This window comes from Oncorhynchus gorbuscha, linkage group LG10 (genome assembly GCF_021184085.1).
Source record: "Oncorhynchus gorbuscha isolate QuinsamMale2020 ecotype Even-year linkage group LG10, OgorEven_v1.0, whole genome shotgun sequence".
Taxonomy (NCBI): Eukaryota; Metazoa; Chordata; class Actinopteri; order Salmoniformes; family Salmonidae; genus Oncorhynchus; species Oncorhynchus gorbuscha.
In genome coordinates, this window is record NC_060182.1 from 47,988,222 (window position 1) to 48,009,881 (window position 21,660).

At 42.5% G+C, this 21,660-nt stretch overlaps 1 protein-coding gene and 1 pseudogene across 1 annotated transcript; one reads left to right on the plus strand and one right to left on the minus strand.

The window, feature by feature from the left end:
- Positions 1-6,565, plus strand: part of LOC124046901 — a 40,673-nt pseudogene extending 34,108 nt beyond the window's left edge.
- A 6,250-nt stretch (positions 6,566-12,815) lies between these two features.
- On the minus strand, positions 12,816-17,901 carry LOC124045191 (angiopoietin-related protein 7-like). Its single transcript, XM_046364443.1, has 5 exons — positions 17,351-17,901; positions 14,428-14,528; positions 14,151-14,345; positions 13,663-13,858; positions 12,816-13,563 (listed from the first exon to the last, which is right to left on the minus strand). Exons 1-5 carry the CDS (start codon positions 17,706-17,708, stop codon positions 13,394-13,396), a joined length of 1,020 nt encoding a protein of 339 aa, XP_046220399.1. The 5' UTR covers positions 17,709-17,901; the 3' UTR covers positions 12,816-13,393.
- Positions 17,902-21,660: the final 3,759 nt, after the last annotated feature.

Sequence of the window (21,660 nt, forward strand, 5' to 3'; positions counted from 1 at the left end):
TGACAGGTTAAAGGCTGTGATGGGAGACAACAACATTGTAGTTACTCCACTACTAACTAACCTAACTGACAAGTGAAAAGAAGGAAGATTGTACAGAATAAAAATAATTCCAAAACATACATCCTGTTTGCAACAAGGCAATGTACTGCAATCATTTTGGCAAAGCAATTGACGTCTTGTCCTGAAAACAAACGTACAGTGGTTCTTCCTTTAAAAGTTGTGGTACACTGCAGCACAGCTTGCGGGGTGCTGCATAATTTTATGGCAACGTGGCAGCCATTGTTGGGAGTCTCATCACTTTGGACTATGTTGTGTGCTTTATTCTCTCAGCACCACATAGAGGTAATGTGAGTGTGGGAGTCTCATCACTTTGAACTATGTCGTGTGCTTTATTTTCCCAGCACCACAGAGGTAATGTGAGTGTGGGAGTCTCATCACTTTGAACTATGTCGTGTGCTTTATTTTCCCACCACCACAGAGGTAATGTGAGTGTGGAAGTCTCATCACTTTGAACTATGTCGTGTGCTTTATTCTCACAGCACCACATAGAGGTAATGTGAGTGTGGGAGTCTCATCACTTTGAACTATGTCGTGTGCTTTATTTTCCCAGCACCACATAGAGGTAATGTGAGTGTGGGAGTCTCATCACTTTGAACTATGTCGTGTGCTTTATTTTCCCACCACCACAGAGGTAATGTGAGTGTGGGAGTCTCATCACTTTGAACTATGTCGTGTGCTTTATTGCTTTATTTTCCCACCACCACAGAGGTAATGTGAGTGTGGGAGTCTCATCACTTTGAACTATGTCGTGTGCTTTATTCTCACAGCACCACATAGAGGTAATGTGAGTGTGGGAGTCTCATCACTTTGAACTATGTCGTGTGCTTTATTCTCACAGCACCACATAGAGGTAATGTGAGTGTGGGAGTCTCATCACTTTGAACTATGTCGTGTGCTTTATTCTCACAGCACCACATAGAGGTAATGTGAGTGTGGGAGTCTCATCACTTTGAACTATGTTGTGTGCTTTATTTTCCCAGCACCACATAGAGGTAATGTGAGTGTGGGAGTCTCATCACTTCGAACTATGTCGTGTGCTTTATTTTCCCAGCACCACAGAGGTAATGTGAGTTTGGGAGTCTCATCACTTTGAACTATGTCGTGTGCTTTATTTTCCCAGCACCACAGAGGTAATGTGAGTGTGGGAGTCTCATCACTTTGAACTATGTCGTGTGCTTTATTCTCACAGCACCACATAGAGGTAATGTGAGTGTGGGAGTCTCATCACTTTGAACTATGTCGTGTGCTTTATTTTCCCAGCACCACATAGAGGTAATGTGAGTGTGGGAGTCTCATCACTTTGAACTATGTCGTGTGCTTTATTTTCCCACCACCACAGAGGTAATGTGAGTGTGGGAGTCTCATCACTTTGAACTATGTCGTGTGCTATGTGAGTGTGGGAGTCTCATCACTTTGAACTATGTCGTGTGCTTTATTCTCACAGCACCACATAGAGGTAATGTGAGTGTGGGAGTCTCATCACTTTGAACTATGTCGTGTGCTTTATTTTCCCAGCACCACATAGAGGTAATGTGAGTGTGGGAGTCTCATCACTTTGAACTATGTCGTGTGCTTTATTTTCCCAGCACCACAGAGGTAATGTGAGTGTGGGAGTCTCATCACTTTGAACTATGTCGTGTGCTTTATTGCTTTATTTTCCCACCACCACAGAGGTAATGTGAGTGTGGGAGTCTCATCACTTTGAACTATGTCGTGTGCTTTATTCTCACAGCACCACATAGAGGTAATGTGAGTGTGGGGTCTCATCACTTTGAACTAGTCTCTTTATTCTCACAGCACCACATAGAGGTAATGTGAGTGTGGGAGTCTCATCACTTCGAACTATGTCGTGTGCTTTATTTTCCCAGCACCACAGAGGTAATGTGAGTTTGGGAGTCTCATCACTTTGAACTATGTCGTGTGCTTTATTTTCCCAGCACCACAGAGGTAATGTGAGTTTGGGAGTCTCATCACTTTGAACTATGTCGTGTGCTTTATTTTCCCAGCACCACAGAGGTAATGTGAGTTTGGGAGTCTCATCACGTTGAACTATGTCGTGTGCTTTATTCTCACAGCACCACATAGAGGTAATGTGAGTGTGGGAGTCTCATCACTTTGAACTATGTCGTGTGCTTTATTGCTTTATTTTCCCACCACCACAGAGGTAATGTGAGTGTGGGAGTCTCATCACTTTGAACTATGTCGTGTGCTTTATTTTCCCAGCACCACAGAGGTAATGTGAGTGTGGGAGTCTCATCACTTTGAACTATGTCGTGTGCTTTATTCTCACAGCACCACATAGAGGTAATGTGAGTGTGGGAGTCTCATCACTTTGAACTATGTCGTGTGCTTTATTGCTTTATTTTCCCAGCACCACAGAGGTAATGTGAGTGTGGGAGTCTCATAACTTTGAACTATGTCGTGTGCTTTATTTTCCCAGCGCCACAGAGGTAATGTGTCGGTGCGCTCGTTAATATTTATTCTGAAAACTTCTGTTTCCTTGTAACCAATGATGACTACATCAACACGCATTGTAATTGTACAGCGCTAGTCATGGTTAGTGAAATATACAGTCTGAGGATTTGAGGAAACATTACATAAAATGTAATGATTTTACAAAACTGATAAATGATTTATCTACTGCAACAACAGCTCCCCATCACAGACCAGTTTACTTCCTGTTCTTCCAGTTACCATTTGTTTGTGGTTGCCATCAAAACTCACCCCATGACTCTTTGACTCTAGCCAAAGCACCATCGTTACAACAACCCAGCCAATGAAGCATAGCTGGCACTCTCCTATTTCACCGATTTTTAGTAATGACAACAATACAGGTTTTCCTCAAACAGCAAATCTCGGCGGTGAAAATAGACCACATCGCACTCTAACCAATCACAGTTATTCAACTCTCCTTTGTAGCGCTTGTCTTGTTTCTCTAAGGAAGCGTTGAATATCAGCTAACCAGAAGCATGCTAGTTTCAACCCCCTACACTATGTCTGGGTATGGTCTTTCGAACCTGAATTCTGGGTTAAGTCCCAAATGGCACCCGATTTCCCACACAGTGCCATACTTTTCCCCAGAGCCAATAATGGGGCTCTGGTCAAAAGTAGTACACTATATAGGGAATTTGGTGCCATTTGGGATGCAAGTCTAACCTCAATACTTATCACTAGAGGGTCATGGCAGAGCCAGAAAGAATCGGGTTACTTTCCTAGTCCAAGTAGAGAAAGGGAAACAGAACTCCATCATTCATGGGAGCTGTCCGCCCCATCCCATTGAGAAATCGTGTACAGGAAAATCAGTTAGTTCCACAGAAAAGGTCTACCCACGAAGAAGAAGAATCCCTTTTGGAAGATGAAAATGTTGGCATTGGCAATCACTTCTCACAAACAATACTGTACAGGTTGCATCCGTATGCTTTATAAATACAAACGTCCAATTGACATTGCTGATGCAAAACAAGTTATTTCGTACCACATGCCCTGTTATATTTTTTGACCATCATACCAGTATAAGGATGCATAGTGTGCTACCTATACCAGTCGCTCCCGCTAGGTGTACCATGAGCTCTGTATCTGGTACTAAGATTGCCCTTTGTAACTCTACTGGCTCTATTGTGTCTTCAGCTCCTCTGTTAGGTGCCAACCTGGACGACGAGCTCCACATGTTGCTGCCTCCCGAAAAGTACATTTTTAGTACAGCTCTGATTCACATGAGTATTTTCATTCCATGTTAAATTTTCTTTCCCACCCTCTTACCAATTTGTACTATAGAATTTACTGTACCGAAGAAATGGGGCCTACTTTCGTAGATACAAAGTGCCAGGCTCTTAGGTTTTGTTGTCACACTCTGTTCATTAACCATCTGGGCTGGATGGAGGAAATGTGTTCATAATCAATCAATCAATCAAATGTATTTATAAAACCCTTTTTACATCAGCCGATGTCAAAGTGCAATACAGAAAACCAGCCTAAAACCCCAAACAGCAAGCAATGCAGGTGTAGAAGCACGGTGGCTAGGAAAAACTCCCTAGAAAGACAGGAACCTAGGAAGAAACCTAGCGAGGAACCAGGATCTGAGGGGTTGCTAGTCCTCTTCTGGCTGTACCGGGTTGAGAATATAACAGTACATGGCCAAAATGTTCAAACGTTCATAGATGATCAGGAGGGTCAAATAAAAATCATAGTGGTTGTAGAGGGTGTAACAGGTCAGCACCTCAGGAGTAAATGTCAGTTGGCTTTTCATAGCCGAGCATTCAGTTTTAGAGACAGCAGGTGCGATAGAGAGAGTTGAAAACAGTAGGTCTGGGACAGGAGCACGTCCGGTGAACAGGTCAGGGTTCCATAGTCGCAGGCAGAACAGTTGAAACTAGAGCAGCAGCACAGCCAGGTGGACTGTGGACAGCAAGGAGTCATCAGGCCAGGTAGTCCTGAGGCATGGTCCTAGGGCTCAGGTCCGCGAGGGGAGGACGAGGGAGAGAGAGAATTAGAGGGAGCATACTCAAATTCATACAGGACACCGGATAAGACAGGATAAATACTCCAGACATAACAGACTGACCCTAGCCCCCCGACACATAAACGACTGCAGCATAAATACTGGAGGCTGAGACGAGGGGTCAGGAGACACTGTGGCCCCATCCGATGATACCCCTGGAGAGGGCCAACCAGGCAGGATATGACCCCACTCACTTTGCCAAAGCACAGCCCCCACACCACCAGATATCTTCAAACCACCAACTTTCTACCCGGAGACAAGGCTGAGTATAGCCCACGAAGATCACCCCCCACGGCACGAACCTGAGGGGGGCGCCAAACCTGGACAGGATGATCCCGTCAGTGACTCAACCAACTCAAATGACGCACCCCTCCTAGGGACGGCATGGAAGAGCACCAGTAAGCCAGTGACTCAGGTTTTGTCCGAGTTTAAAATGAAAACATTTGCCGCCTTCCACTTCCTTATGTCTGAAACATAGGCATCCAGGGAGGGCAATTTTGGGGCTTCACCATGTTTCACCGAAATGTACAGCTTTGTATTGTCTGCATAGCAGTGAAAGTTAAAATATTTGTTTCGCGAAAAACATCACCAAGAGCTAAAATATATTGTGAAAACAACAATGGTCCTAAAATGTAACCTTGAGGAACATCAACATTTTCAGTTGATTTGTAATCATCCACAGAGACAAACTGATATCTTTCCGACAGATAAGATCTAAACCAGGCCAAAACTTGTCCTCTCCAAAAGAATGTCATGATTGATGGTGTCAAAAGCAGCACTAAGGTCTAGGAGCATGAGAACAGATGCAGAGTCTCGGTCTGATGCCATTAAAAGGTCATTTACCACCTTCACGAGTGCAGTCTCAGTGCTATGATGGGGTCTAAAACCAGACTGAAACGTTTCGTATACATTGTTAATCTTCAGGAAGGCAGTGAGTTACAGCTGTTTCTAAACATGTTGTGAGGAATGGGAGATTCGATATAGGCCAGTAGTGTTTAATATTTTCTGGTTCAAGGTTTGGCTTTTTCATGAGAGGCTTTATTGCTGCCAATTTGAATGAGTTTGGTACACATCGGTGGATAGGGAGCCATTTATTATGTTCAACATATTAGGGCCAAGCACAGGAACCTCCTGATGGGTGGGCTTAGGGCAGAAGTGCTCCCATTTCAATGTTCCTCTCAGCTTTTCAACACTCTCCCAGTGCACTTTGGTAGCTGAGCTGTGTTTGGGGTGTTGTTTATCCATGTTTCAGAGTTATTGGGATCCTCGGCTTGCACATCATTCACCCATAGTCATTCACGCACACCCCTTTAATCGACTCCTGTGCCATCACAAAGTGCCACAGCGGCAGTAGGGAGGGTTACTCTTTAAGAGTCGATGATGTCACACCCCCCCCTTAGAAATCCAACCCCACCACATGCAGGGAAGTCTGGGCCCGCAGCAGCTTTTGATCAAACCATCAAAAGATTCGCCAGTCTGTCATGGGTTTCTCTTATCGCTCCTCTTTTCCTCTCCTTCCCTGCTTTAGTACCAGATCTTTATCCCCATGGTGAAGGATCAAACACCAGCGCTATGATGTGCTCATCTGTCGGATTGTCAAGGTCAGTTTTTGGTCTCACGTTTTTGGACAGCACGTGTTGTGAAATGTGTTGAGATTAGCGAGGAGGCAATCTGTGAGAAACGCACGAGGCAAGTGTGAACAATTATAATTCCAATCAGACAGTGTAATAGAACAGAAATAATTGAGGCATCTTGCTTAGTGTGTTTCTCTGCAGGAAGGAAATGAAACTTGTGGGCAGAACAGATGTTTAGAAGCCCTGGGCTCACTGAGTGTGTGTGTGCGCATCATCATGGTAACCGTGTTTATCTCAGGGGTACACTTTGGCAGAGCAGGGAGAGGACCCTCTAATCTTCCAGCTGCGCAGGAACCTGAGCGACACAGCAGAGGCGGGGCCAATGAAGAAGCTCCATGTCAGCACCACGGCCCTCAGGAGGAATAACATGTAATTTCCATTCCTGAACTGTCTTGTATTATGCTTCCATTTCAACTAATTATTATTTTTTGTCCTCAAACAGGTAGTGCTTTGGTTTTAGAGGCTGATTATCAAATCACTTCATAATCAGAGTTGATAAGTACTTTTTCAAATAGTCAGTTTGTGGTGGATATATAAAACAAATATCTGACAGTCGCCTGAGGCGCCTGAGCGTGGTCCTGCACTCGTGATAGTCGCTGGCCCAAATCTACATTCCCCTGGCCAGGTATAGCTATTCCCTCCCTCCACCACTCTTCCGAGCACCAAGCAGTCGCCCATTTTCCAACAGAGGTCCTCATTTCCACTCTTAAACCAAATAATATTTTTTTGCTGACATATCTTGACTGGTGTTTTTACTGACATATCCACAGCCTGTTTTTATTTTTCGGAAGCCTAACCAATATGATGTGGCCATTCAGCAGATTTACAATTCAAAGATACTTGCAATTCACTGTGACTTACAATTGACTAAAGGTGCATAAACAACACCATTGCTTGACATTTTTGTATATTCTTTATTCATAACTATCTAACCGAAATACACAAAGCATCCAATTAGAAAACACATTATTTCTGTAACACTGATTTGAGCCAAAAAAAATGTTTAATGAATGAAACTATCACTGTTACGATGAAACATTCACCCCCAGAATCCATCATACTGATTGTGATCTGATCTAATGGATGTTTATTCTCCCATCCATCGTTAGTGATCTGTTCATTACAGCCTCCCTGTCGTGCTGGTTGGAGCTGAGTGAGGACCAGCAGGATGAGTTGATCCGCAACATCGAGGTGGCCCTCAACTCCCGGGACATCGTCGAGTTCACCTTGCTGAATAGGGCCATGTTCATGGAGCACAGCGATAAGGTGGGTTCACATTCAGAGCAGGGCCCTATATAAAGGGTCTTAAGCTCCAGTCCTGGATAGAGCTACTTGGTGTGCACGCTTTCGTTCTAGCCCTGCAGTAACACACCTAATTAAAATAATAAACTCATCACTATCCTCAATCTGGGCCCTTATTAACTGAATCAGGTGTGGTGATAAGCTGGAATAAAGGCCTGCACACCCGTGGCTTGCCCCGTAGTTGGAGAACCCTGCTTTAGAGCAATGCCGCATCATTAATCCACCCATTTAAGGAATGTCCTGTGTTTTTTCAGGTTCCTCTTCCTCTGAGAGACAGTGGCATTGTTCTGCTTGGCGAAAGGGCTGCCAAATTCCATGCATATGCCAAGGCCCTCCACTGAAAAGAGCTGGTTTTCCAGAAGGGTGCCTCTCATCTCATTCTAGAGTCCCTCATCAGGTAGGAACCTCAATAAGAGAACACAATGATCAGCAGAACCCATTTTGAGTGAATAGGGGAGTGTTTGGCGGGTCCATGCTGTACATTTCCTGTGCTTCCCAGACTTGGCTATAGCCAACATCAATTGTTGAGACATTCTATGGGTAGCTACTGAGGCAGTGCGGCTACTGTATGGCTGGAAGGTTTCAAATTCCCCTTGGGTTATAGAAGTCTTGTTTTTGTTGGGTCATACTGCACTTTTACTTTGTGAAGCCGAACCATGAAATTGATAGAATGGATGATGTGGTGCTTTTAATGGCCATTTTCTTTGGCTTCCCCGTGTCAGTATTGGTGGAATGCGTGTGATGGCACATGGTTGGGGAGAAGAGATGTACATTCCCCTGAAATAAGAATACCTCCGTTTGATATGAAATGTGACTCACCACCTGGATTTGGTCTTATGTAGCAAAATGTAGTTTTTTACATTGGATGTAGCAAGTAGAGACTCAGAGGTTACAAAACGGTATATCATATACTGCATTTGAGGAAACAATGGGAAAGTAATTCTGCTTTGAAAGTTGATCACCCTGTAAACTCACTTTAGAGAAAATCCCCTTTGAATGTTTTGATATGTAGTGAAGAGCTCCTCTTTGTCTACACCCATTCAGCATCGTTGACACCCTCTTAAGCATTAGCCCCACCCATCTCGTTTCGCTCTCAGAGCGTTCAGAGTGCACACTTGACACACTAGCCGATGGAAAACACGAAAACAGCCTAACCAGCTCTGCTGGCAACAATTTCATTACGCTTTTTTGCCAATGTTTACTGACACCGGCCATATTCAACGGGTGTTAGCTTAAGACATGTAGCTAGGTAACATTGAACCTAGCTATGTAAACAATGTGTAAGATCACACACTTAACTTAACATAAATTTACCTGCCGCCCAGGTAACAATAACTAGTTAAACAACAATGAACATGGTGCCAAATCATGTCATTACTTACTACCCTGCATGAATCTGCTGGGAGCTAACCAACCAGGTTCAATGTTAGCTAGCTAACATTAGGCTCTAACTAGAATAGCAAACAGCTCTGGGAAACAAATAATAGCATCAGCTATGGAGCCAGCCAGCCAATGTTAGCTAGCTAGCTAACAGTACACTTTAGCTTGAAATGAAACCACTTTCTGTCAAAATTAGAAATGTGTAATATCTGAAAATGTAGCTAGCTATCTTACCTGTATACATCATCATGCATGATGGACGCATCTCACTGTCAGGAATGCCATACCATGGTTGCCCATAGTTTGAAGATGTAATCCAGAGACGGGTGTTTTCTCCATCTCTTTAACTATCATTCTCTAATTCCATTGATTTCAAAACTCGATCCTCCAGAAAGTGGAGAGCAACACTTATGCAGCTCCACTACACAATACATTTTTTTTAAAGCTGTGTTCGACAGGATTACCAACAGACTGACCAGCTCAAATAGACAGAAGTTCTCTATATGGCAGACCAATCTGAACTCCTCTCTCGGCATGTCCAGCCCACTCATTATCTCAGCAAATCATGGCTAATGGGAAGGTTGCTCGCTTTGTGTGGCTTAACCAACAAGGCTTGTAATATAACTATTAATTCATAATTACAGATGGCATACAAGTTTGTTATTAAGTCACATAAAAGTTCACATGTTCCAGAAGGCATTTCTGGCAAAAAACACAAATGGCTCCTCTGTGAAGTTGTGACTTGCGACATGCACCTCGTTTCCTGAAAAGGATAACAAATGTTTGTCTGGTACCTCACACACAATGAATGTGCAATGAATGGAACGACCGGCCATAGTGAATGCTTCTTGCTTAGGCCTAGTCACTGTAGCATTGGCAGACTTCACCTTTCCCAAATTGGAGTCTGTTTTGAGTTATAACACAGAACAGGTGTCCACCTCAATACAAATTCATATATTACACTTTGGTTGTAGTTCTTCCATTACCTATTATTTAGTTTTTCTTTTGGTGTATTTGAGAACCTAAAAGCCTCACTAAAGACACGGCTGACCAATGACGACTCTAGGATGTTTAACGACCCCTTTATGAGAGTCATTACACCAATTAAATAATGGTTGACACATCCCATATCTCTTTCATATCTCCTGTCATCTTTTCCATCCCTCCTCTCGCCCTTGTCTTTTACGCTAGTGTTGTATTTCCAGCCATTGTTTTCCAGCCATTTATTTATGCGTTTGCCCCCTTTCATCCATCGAGGGGTCTGGAATAGCGTTCTCTCAGTGGCCTGTTTTCAATTTCTCCCTGCCTTGATGATGATGAATGACGGGAGCCAGCAGCTCAGTGTTTTCAATCTCTCCATCTGGTTCTCACCTCTCCAAGATTCCCCTTAAAATGACTCCTGTGCAACACGTAGCCTGTTCTATTCCATCACTTTGGTGTAGTAGATTAGTAGTAGATTTCTGGGGCCATTGCATTATACACTTAAGTCAGGAAATTTTGAAGATATTTTCCCATTTCTTGTCACCTATTTTTTTTTTATTCAGTAACTCAGTTGCCTAATAGGTGGGCCTATCAATGAAACCTTGATTGTGACATTTGTAAGCCAAAAAGTCCTCAAAAAGTTGTCCAGTCAGACCCTATGGGTCTTCATTTATTTAGCATTAAGGCATTGCAAATATGTGGAAGGTATGTACCGACACAGAAATGATTACCCACGTTGTCCTAGGAATTAAAGGCCACTTTGATGCTCCACAGCCGCCCAGATGCGGGGGCTATACACTATTAAGTATTTTCCAGAGTGTACGTTGGATTCAGTCTTTTGCGATCATTATATCACACTGTTCGGTGTTACCCAATTCAAATCTTGATGTCAACCTGGCCAGATTGTACCATTTGCTACAGTTCTGTCACATTCTGCAAACTTTTGTCCGGGACGGCAAAATCGTGGCATAAAACTGCTAAAATCGTATGTGGGGGGGTTTAAGACACGAGGGATTTTGAGTCGGCAAAAATGATTTAGGCGCCTCGATCTGGGGTTAATCTACTAGTCTAGACCATTACTTACCATTAGGTAAGCCTAAGGCCCTGCTCAAATACTTAAAAATGAGCCCTTTCTTCTTACCCTTTTCAAAAGCCCACGTCTTTTTCCTTGTCGCCTTTGCTGTCTGGTAGCTGATTACTCCACTCAATAAATAAATACTTTTCGAGGATTAAAGCAATTTTATTTTGATGGAAGTCAGTTGAGGTCATTGGGTTCTCACATTCCAGATGATTTTATAACATTTACTTGTTGAATTTAAAGGTTTTCTTGGTACTGCAACAAGTTATACGATTACCCACCAACACTGTTTTATCTCCGAATGAAGCATATCAACATAGAACCAATGGTGGAGATACTGGTGTGTTGGTTCAACACTAAATGCTTTACAACCAATACTGATGCAGGTTTGATGTATCCATCCCTTAGCACTTGATGAAATGACTGTGCACATGCCATCCTGTTAAGTCTTCTGTTGATTTGCCATGTAAATAAGCTCTTGCTGCCCTATGCATTACTTATTGCCAGTAAATGCTAGCGGAGTGCAATGCTTGACGTCATCCATATGCAATATGCCTACACTCTGAAATGTTGTGTTGACAGTAAAAGCACTTACTATCACTTATGCTTTCCGGCCTTATTTTGTATATTTTTTTTATTTTTTTTTTACACTTTATGAATACATAGTTTCTGAATTCTAGTTTCTGCTAAGCTGCATCTGAGAGTCCAAAAAATGTATTTGACTGCATATTGATTTAGTAACATCCTTAATTTGACTTTTAAGATACGTTGACATTTTAGTCATTTAGCTGACACTCCTATACAGACTTGTAGTAGTGAGTGCATAGATATCCATACTGGTCCCCCGTGGGAATCAAACCCACAACCCTGGCGTTACAAGCACCGTGCTCTACCAACTGAACCACACGGGACCTAGCAACAGTCTCACAATAAATTTGTGCATATCCCTTTGCTGGCGCTGAAAAAAGGCACTAAAACAAATTCTCCTTCAGTACTTCGCGATATCTTGATATCCTGTAAATAGCTGAGGCTTTGGCAGAACACTTTGAGAAAGTAGGCTACCCTGTAAATGAACTCTGAAATGTCCCCGGCAGACCTCGCAGTGAATGGCTGTAAGAAATGAAGCGTGTCAGCCATTAGCACAGGGTCCAAATACACATCCGAGAGGTTACACCAGGCCACAGGGTTCCTAGACTAATGAGGGCTCCGACTGGGACCTCACGTTCTCCTTTGTACCCGCAGCTTCCCGTGGAAACCTTTTTGGACAGGTGGAGCCACAAGCTCCGCAGATACAACAGGATGGCTCTGTAATTTGTCATCTATCCTAAATTATTCTCAGCATTGATCACCGTCCCTAAGCTCCCAAGGACTTACTTTTAAGAATGTCGCTCATCTGCCACAAATGGAAGCACCCACTATTTCTTATTTGGAATCTCCTCTCCTGGCCTTGGCACCTGTTTAAAAGGACATACACTGACAGTGCACCCTGCTTAAGGTATGCCATAAGCACATTTTGAGCACACTGCCTCACTTCTAGTTGCAAAGTCATCATTGTTTTTGAATGTGGTCAAGACCTGTCAGAGTGGCTGTAGAAGCCATTGACATGATGATTGGGAAGCGTGTGTGTGTGTGGTCTTGCTCCCTGGAGTTTGGCAATGTGACCTTTGCCCAGTGGCATGAATGCCAGTGTGACCTGTGAGTCAGAGCTCAGTGGTGGCTGAAGGCAAAGGCATGGTTATTGGTTGATCAGAGACACGAGGGTGATCAACTGGCAGCTTCTCAAACCTACTAACCATTGACGTCTTGTGATGAGTACATGGATAATTTGATGATATTGAACTAAGACAGACAGCTTGACAAATAAAGCACATTGACTACCATCAGCAGCACACCTTTTCTTAAAAATACATGTTTATTTCCTATCCCACAAAACAACATACTATAGAGCTGTACACATTTTTACAAAGGACACAATTCCAAAATAAGTGTTTGTTTTCTTACAATAAAATCTGTCAGGTACTTCTGATGGAAGTACTTTGGGTGGTTGTTCCCGTTCCAGTAGCTCACAAAGGTACATTGCAACACACTTGCTGGGTCTCTGTGTGTATATATTTTTCCATTGTCATACCTGCCCGCTACGTGTAATCAACCCAAACACAGCTTGAGTTATGACGGATAAATAAAACCTCTTGCTATGAGACAAGATGGAGGGAAGCAACATTCAGTTACCCTTACAGAACATTGGTAAAGAGGCTTCGCTAAGGCTTTTATGAAAAGAAAACATTTCAGTGATATATACAAAATGAACTACAATTTACAATCAAACATGTTGAAACACAATCAACCCATAGAAACATTCCAGACTATAACAAAGGGGAAAGACAATTTGGTTGCTCAGGTTTGGTTAAATCTGAAGCATGCGCATCATCCAGAGTTTGAAGTTACAAGAGTTACAAGAGTTTATGGTTGAAAATTCTGTGGCCGGATCTTCATCTCCACCCTCTTCAGGGAGTAGTTGGGCCCGTGCCAGCCGTACCAATTGATTCCATCCGTGCTCTTGCTGTGGTCGCCATAACGATAGAACATGCCGTTCAGGTTGGAGTCAGTGCAACAGTTGTACCAGTACCCACCTGTAGGGAAAAAAGGTGAAAATGCAGTCAGTGGAAAGAAATTTGAAGGTGTTAATTCTGTGAGTTAAACCAGAGTTAATTATTTTGTCTCTCTTGTACCTTTGCGTAGTGAAGCGCAGTCGTCCACACATTTGTCGTTGTCTTTGCCCTTGGTGCTGAAATTGGTGTTGTTGTGGTAGCGCAGAGAGTCCCCAGCATTTCCACTGTAGTTGGCGATGAAGAGTTTGTAGCTGTTCAACTCGTTTTTCAAGGTGAAGTAACTGTACTCTGCATAGCGGGTCTGGCCTTCCCAGTCCTGGAGAACAGAAAAACAGAAACAGAACATTACTTAGTTGTTTGCTGCACATCTTGTGGTAAAACTATGCAACTTAGAATATTGAACTAATGTTATAACTTTTGGTGGAGCAAGAGGTTTACCACTTGACCATGAGTTTTGTTTTTACTGTGTTTTGGGTGGTGTATCTTTAGTCTCCTGGCTCTGGACAAAACCTCCCACCACAACCTCAGTTACCTCAGGAGTGGGGTGTGTCAGAGTCATGCCGTTATCTATTTACTGCTCTCAGTATCTGGGGACTGGTCCTCTGTACCTCCATCTCTATCCTTAGTATGCTGGGCTGCCTTGTCAGACGGAAGATGTTTTCATTGCCCAGCCAGAAGTCCCCGCGGATGGTGCCAAAGCCATTTTTGTACTGCTTCCAGTCGCGGTTGAAGGAGGTCAGGCCCACCTTGCGTCTCTGGATGAGCGTCCAGCCACCACCATTGCTCTCCATGTCACAGAAGACCTGCCATGATACAAAGACTAAAATGTTGCAGGGATCTGTGAATGTAAAACTCTTTTTTTGTAGTTCCAGGGTTATCACTTACGTCAATCTCAGGGGTCCCCAGGAAGTCATCTGCAGGCAGTTTGTACTCCCCAGAGATCTTGTAGTTCTTCGTGTACAGGGATGCACAGTCGTAGATGGCATCTAGAAAAGAAAAGGTTATGTCATTAGAGACGGCCAAACCAGATGCTGTTTCATGGCGGGTTTTAAAAATGCAAATTGACAAACGGTATCATGGGAATAGATGTCTGCCAGAGAAGTCAAAGAGTTTTGGATAGAAGGATATTATACACAGCATGGTTACATTTCTTTGCATAGTTCTCTCTATTGTTTCTGTGATGGTATGGTGATGCCATTTGTGGTGCTTTGAGATCACTGGGGAGTAATGGATCCAATGCATCAAAAAGGTATCAAGTGTTTTCATGGCTAGAGGCTGGAGTGGAAACGCCACTCTAGTCTTTGCTTTTCTTCCTGCTCTGCTTACCTGTCTGCACAGTGTCTGTATAATTTGAAGAGTCATTAAAAATCGCTTCTCTGTTCACTGTTGCAGCATCATAAATGTACTACTGCTAATAGGGTATTAAAATATACACTGCGACATGCCTGGTTAAATCTCCCCACTGCCTGGTTAAATCTCCCCACTGCCTGGTTAAATCTCCCCACTGCCTGGTTAAATCTCCCCACTGCCTGGTTAAATCTCCCCACTGCCTGGTTAAATGATGGCTATCACGAGACACCCAGACAAGTTTGCACACTATAGTCTCCATTTGATGGCAGCTGTCTAATGCCGAAGATTCAGAACGCCCACTGATAATTATTACAGGTCGAACGATTATGATTTTTCAACACCGATACCGATTTATTGGAGGACCAAAAAAAAAATATGTATTTGTAATAATGACAATTACAACAATACTGAATTAACACTAATTTTAACTTAATATAATACACCAATAAAATCAATTTAGCCTTAAGTAGAAATTGAAACATGTTCAATTTGGTTTAAATAATGCAAAAATAATGTTACATTTACATTTAAGTCATTTAGCAGACGCTCTTATCCAGAGCGACTTACAAATTGGTGCATTCACCCTATGACATCCAGTGGAACAGTCACTTTACAATAGTGCATCTAAAACTTAAGGGGGGGGGGTGAGAGGGATTACTTATCCTATCCTAGGTATTCCTTAAAGAGGTGGGGTTTCAGGTGTTGAGAGAAGAAAGTAAACGTGCAATATGTGCCATGTAAGAAAGCTAACGTTTAAGTTCCTTGCTCTGAACATGAGAACATATGAAAGCTGGTGGTTCCTTTTAACATGAGTCTTCAATATTCCCAGGTAAGAAGTTTTAGGTTGTAGTTATTATACGAATTATAGGACTAATTATCTCTATACCATTTGTATTTCATATACCTTTTACTATTGGATGTTCTTATAGGAACTTTAGTTTTGCCAGTGTAACAGTATAGCTTCCGTCCCTCTCTCCTCGCCCGTACCTGGGCTAGAACCAGGAACACATCGACAACAGCCACCCTCGATGCAGCGTTACCCTTGCGGAGCAAGGGGAATTAACTTCTCTCAGAGCGAGTGACGTTTGAAACGCTATTAGCGCGCACCCCGCTAACTAGCTAACCATTTCACATTGGTTACACCAGCCTCATTTCGGGAGTTGATAGGCTTGAAGTCATAAACAGCGCAATGCTTGAAGCACAGCAAAGAGCTGCTGGCAAAACGCATGGATACCGGCCAAATCGGGTGCCAAAATTACGGATTTCCGATTGTTATGAAAACTTGAAATCGGCCCTGATTAATCGGATGACCTGTAATAATTATAGTACATTTTTAAACAAAGAACAATGGCCTCCATACAAATATAATTGAACCTTTTTGGTTGTTTGCTTAATAATAGTCGTCTGAAACTGTGGGCTAATATTTCTGTGAGGGGTTTTTTAAAGTAGATTTTCTGTTTTCTGACTGCAGACTGACTGATGTGATCATAAAGAGGATCATTTTTTTTATCAACCACATTTCTTGTGTGTCTGACATTAAATCAAATCAAATTTTATTGGTCACATACACATGGTTAGCAGACCATGCAGTCATATCTAACAAGTAATCTAACCTAACAACCTCACAACTACCTCAAACACACAAGTGTAAAGGAATGAATAAGAATATGTACATAAAAATATATGAATAAGAGATGGCCGAAAGGCATAGGCAAGATGCAGTAGATGGTATAGAGTACAGTATATACATATGAGATGAGTAATGTAGGGTATGTAAACATTATATAAAGTGGCAGGTATGTGCTATGAGTATTTATGGCAGTGTTTATCTATGGCAGCTAGTGATGAGATTTTTTTACACCTGTAGAGAGTGTCTGGAAGCAGATGCTGAACAATATATATTGTTATATATATATAACAGTATTGTCTTGGTCTAAACTGAACTGGGTTTGTCATCTGGAGCTGGCCAGATTTCTGCTCTGGCCATTTGTCACAATCACTACTGTACTGTACTACTGCATTCTACTACTCATAGGCTGTTATTTTCACACAAAAAAACACGTGATTTACCCCTTCTAGCCTAATTAGTCAATTAAATAAAAGTTTAGATGTTGAAACTTTCACAATGCAAATAAATGAAATGAATGGAAATAACACAATGTTTTATTCACACTAAAGTAGTGTTTTGTTCTTCTGTTACTTTGTTGCTGAGGAGCAATGAACAAATCAAAGGGGTTTAAACTTCTTAGAGATAGGCCCCTTTTTTCCTCAAATTCTGTCTGAATTATGTGTCCAAATCTAACTGCTTGGAGCTCAGGCCCTGAAGCTAGGATATGCATATAATTGGTACCATTGGAGAGGAAACACTTTGAAGTTTGTAGAAATGTTAAAATAAGTCGCTCTGGATAAGAGCGTCTGCTAAATGACTTAAATGTAAATGTAAAATATCGGTTCTTACCTGATGTGGTCTGAGTGACGGACTGGGCGGCTTGCAGCTGCATGATCTCCACCTGGTTATTGATCTCAGAGTACTTGCTCTCAGCCTCAGTGACACGGGACTCCTGCTGTCGGTTCTGCTTGTCCAGCTCGATCATCTGCCTTACTACGTTCATCAAGTCTGTCTCCTGCTTGCGGCCCAACTCCTCCAGTAGGCTGGTCAGGTTGGCCACCTGCACCTTCAGGGAGCGCACTTCATCACAGCACTGCGCCTTTGGAGGCTTGGGTGGCGCCAGCCTCTTCCTTGGGTTTTGCGCCCACGCTTCTGTCAGCACCAGCAGCAGTAGGGTAACGCTCAGAGCCACCGTCCGCAAAGACATCTTTACAATTTTCTCAATTTTAAAATTAGTTTTCTTGTCTTGCTCTGGTTGAATGCAAGCTGTCCCGGTCCAGTCTGATTCTTTAGCGGTGTCAGAGGTTTTGAAGAAACTGAGAGAACAGGATTGGATTAGTGGAGTTAGGAATCTGACTGGTTGAAGTGAAGCTTCCTTTAGCCAATTGCTTTCTCATGCTCTTTGCTCCCTCTGTAAAGCTGTGGCTGGGGGATCTTAAATATCTATACATGTGTGCCCTCCCCTTTTTTGGTTGTGCTCACAGTTACTGATCCGCCTTCAACCTCCAACGCTCTGTGTGGAAGGGCCTTTCTCACCACTGCCCCCCCACACACACACACCTCAATCAATCACTCACTCACTCGCACACACACACACACACACACACACACACACACACACACACACACACACACACACACACACACACACACACACACACACACACACACACACACACACACACACACACACACACACACACTTTTGCTCACTCTTGTTGGTTCTGCCCTGTGCCTTGTTTCTTTGTCATGTGTTGCAAGTTTCAGAGGGACACAGTTCTTTAGCTCTGTCTGGAAGAGCGAAGGACAAAGGCTCCTGTCTGAAAGAGCTCACACTTCACATGTGGTAAGCTCAATTTCACCTTCCCTGGCTTTGTATTCAACAGCCTTTCATTCCCAGAGGCACACCTAGCTGATGCATTTTGATACTTTCGTCAAGCTTAGATTTAACTGCTTAAAGTAGGAGTATGTGTACAATTTATCTTCGGTTTGGCCTTCACACATGACGGTGCTCGTCCTTGTTAATGATAGTTGTGTAGCACCCTCGGGGGGAAGTTTCATCAATAACAGCAGCCTCTTTACATGCCGAAGGGATTGGTTAAAACCCCCATGCAGTCTTTTACATTTTTAAATCATCACTCACTGCTCAGTTTATTAGGTATACCCAACTATTACCGGGTCGGACCCCACATTGCCGCCGGTTAGCTTGCCTGTTAGCTTGCATGACTCTTGCCATTCTCCTTCGACCTCTCTCAGCAACGAGCTGTTTTCTCCCACAGGACTGCCGCTGGTGTTTTTTTGTTTGTCGCACTATTCTCTTGAAAGCATAGGAGGGCAGCCGTTTCTGAGATACTGGATCTGGCGTGACTCACTGTCTGTAGGAGCGATCTATTTTTGTGAACGGTTTGGTGTTAGTCTAAATCATTGTGTGTTTATTTCATGAAAATATAGTGCCATCAGAACGTATTCACAACCCTTGATTTTTCACATTTTGTTGTGTTACAGCCTAAATCAGTGACACAAAATCTCAATTGAGATGTGGCACTGACCTACACGCAGTACCCCATAACATCAGAGTGGAATCATGTTTTTTGACATTTTTACAAATGATTACAACATGAATCGCTTAAATGTCTCGTCAATAAGTAGTCAACCCTGTTATGGCTAGCCTAAATCAGTTCAGGATTAAAAATGTGCTTAATAAGTCACGTTATAAGTGAAGAAGCCGGGGCTGGCGTGGTTACACGTGGTCTGCGTTTGAAGCCAGTTGGTCATACCGCCTAATTCTCTAAAATGACATTGGTAGAGAAATTCAATTATCTTGCAACAGCTCTGTTGGACATTCCTGCAGTCAGCATGCAGTCAGCCTGCACCCTCTCTCGGTATCTATACCTATGGCTGTTACGGTGACCGTATTACCGTCACACCGGCGGTCACCAGTCATGACGGCATACAAATTCCACATGACCATTTAGTCACAGTAATTAGGCTTGTCTAAGCTGTGATGCTGCTGGTCATTTAGTAGCCTATCAAACGTGTTAACTGCCTGGTACTCAGCGCTCTACTGTTCCTCTAATCACTCTAACATCAATGTAATCGGAAATCTAAATTAAACATGTCACGAAAGTCCATGAGCTGATATTGTGCAACATTTCTGTAGGCTATGCAATTGAGAAAACAGAGTGATGGCCTCTACTGAAATAGGAGGATCCCATCAGCTTTCTACAGGCTAGGCCTACTATATTTACAGTGCCTTCGGAACATCCTTTTAGAGAATTTGGCAGTATGACCAACTGGCCTCACAACCGCAGACCACGTGTAACCACTCCATCACCATGACCTCCACATCCGACTTCTTCACTTTATGATGTGAAGAATATAAAGCACATTTTTTATTCCTGTACTGACAACGAACACAATTGCATTTTATCAATGGCAATTTGAATGCACAAAAATACCTTAACGAGATCCTGAGGCCCATTGTGAGGTCCATTTTGTAAAGTATCTGTGACCAGTAGATGCATATCTGTATTCCTGTCATGTGAAATCCTTAGATTAGGACCTAATTCGTTTATTTAAATTGACTGATTTCCCTCATATGAACTGTAACTCAGTAGAATCAAAGAAATTGTTGCATGTTGCATTTATATTTTTGTTCAGTATAAAATAAATAATTAATGACCTGTCCCTTACCTTCTGCCTTTGCTATGATTTCCATCAATTTGGTGGTGATGTGAATGAATCTCGAATTCTTTTTTGGTTTGTACTGAGCCAATGCCAAGCAGATATCTGGTCCATACTGTAGCTATATGGATGAAAGATTTCTAGAAACTTGGATAACATCGTTAGCTAAAATAAATAGGGGTAGCTATTTATTTAAATTGCAAGCAGGGAGTGTGTAGTTACTGTTTATTCTCTCCTCCAGATCAATATCAACCTGACGGCCAGGAGGTAGTGTAGCCAGTGTAGAAATCTATTGATGAACTGAAAGTGTAGGGATATACTTTATAAATGTATTGATACATTTGGAAGTGTATTAATATATAATATCCTATACTTGTGCTTTTCAAATAGACTGGGATCTTTTTTTTCTCCGAGGGCTATTTGTATTCTTTATTGGTGCTTACAGTTTTATAATTTATTCAAATGAAGCAGAAGGAACAGGATGTACAGAATGCCCCATGTGAGGATGCTGTTCAATATTCTGCACATTTGTTTTGTTAAATGTGAATAACGTGGCCTGACCCACTAAAATCTAGATAGCCCAAATTGCCTTGCAGTGCAATACATGGTTCCATATTCAGCTACAATGAGTGCCTCAATATGCGCCTGGTGTCTGAGCGGAAGAGCTCAAGGCCTTGCATGCGACTGGCGGGTCTGGTGCCTCACACTGCCATGGCTTCCAGGTGGTGTGGATTAGAGCATGGTGGACAGGAGCCAGGTACTTACCGCCAAGTCACCACCCAGTTTTAGAACAGTAGACGCCTCAGAACAGAGGGTACAGGGAGAAGAAAAAAATATATTTATTCTCCTCGTCTGAGCCCCCTGTTTTCTTATCTCAACGAGCGGTGGTCTACGGCTTTTCTTCAAAGACATGGTGCGTGACAATGTGCCGGGGAAAGAAGTCATCCCGACTTCTGTGACTTCTGGTAAATTACAGTTAAATCTGGTTCCATAGTTGTGGGTTCTCCCTGATCTCTCTGAACTAACTTGTAGTCGATGTGGGTGCATTTGCAAAACGGCTCTGCTTAAATGTCTTCTTAAATCATACTCTTTACTCCAATCCCATTTGTATTTTGGTTGACCTAAGTATAGAATGTCTGAGTACACTTTTTTGTTTAACTTGCTCAAAATCAAAATGAAAAAGTGTGACCAATAGGTTAACATACAGAAAGGCAAAAATACACATATACCTTATACCAGTGTTGCCATTCTATGAGTCTAAACCAATGTAATTCATTTGTTTTGGAAACAAGGAATCCGTACACAAAATGTGTTCCATTGTTTAAGAGGGAACTTAATAATAACATAAGTTGGTAAATGAGAACAAAGGCAAAAATGTACCAGAATATCATTAGAAGTGGAATCATTTTAACAGAAACAGATGTCCAGTGGGTATTTGTGACTGTAAATGCCATCAATATGAAATGTTCATGAAA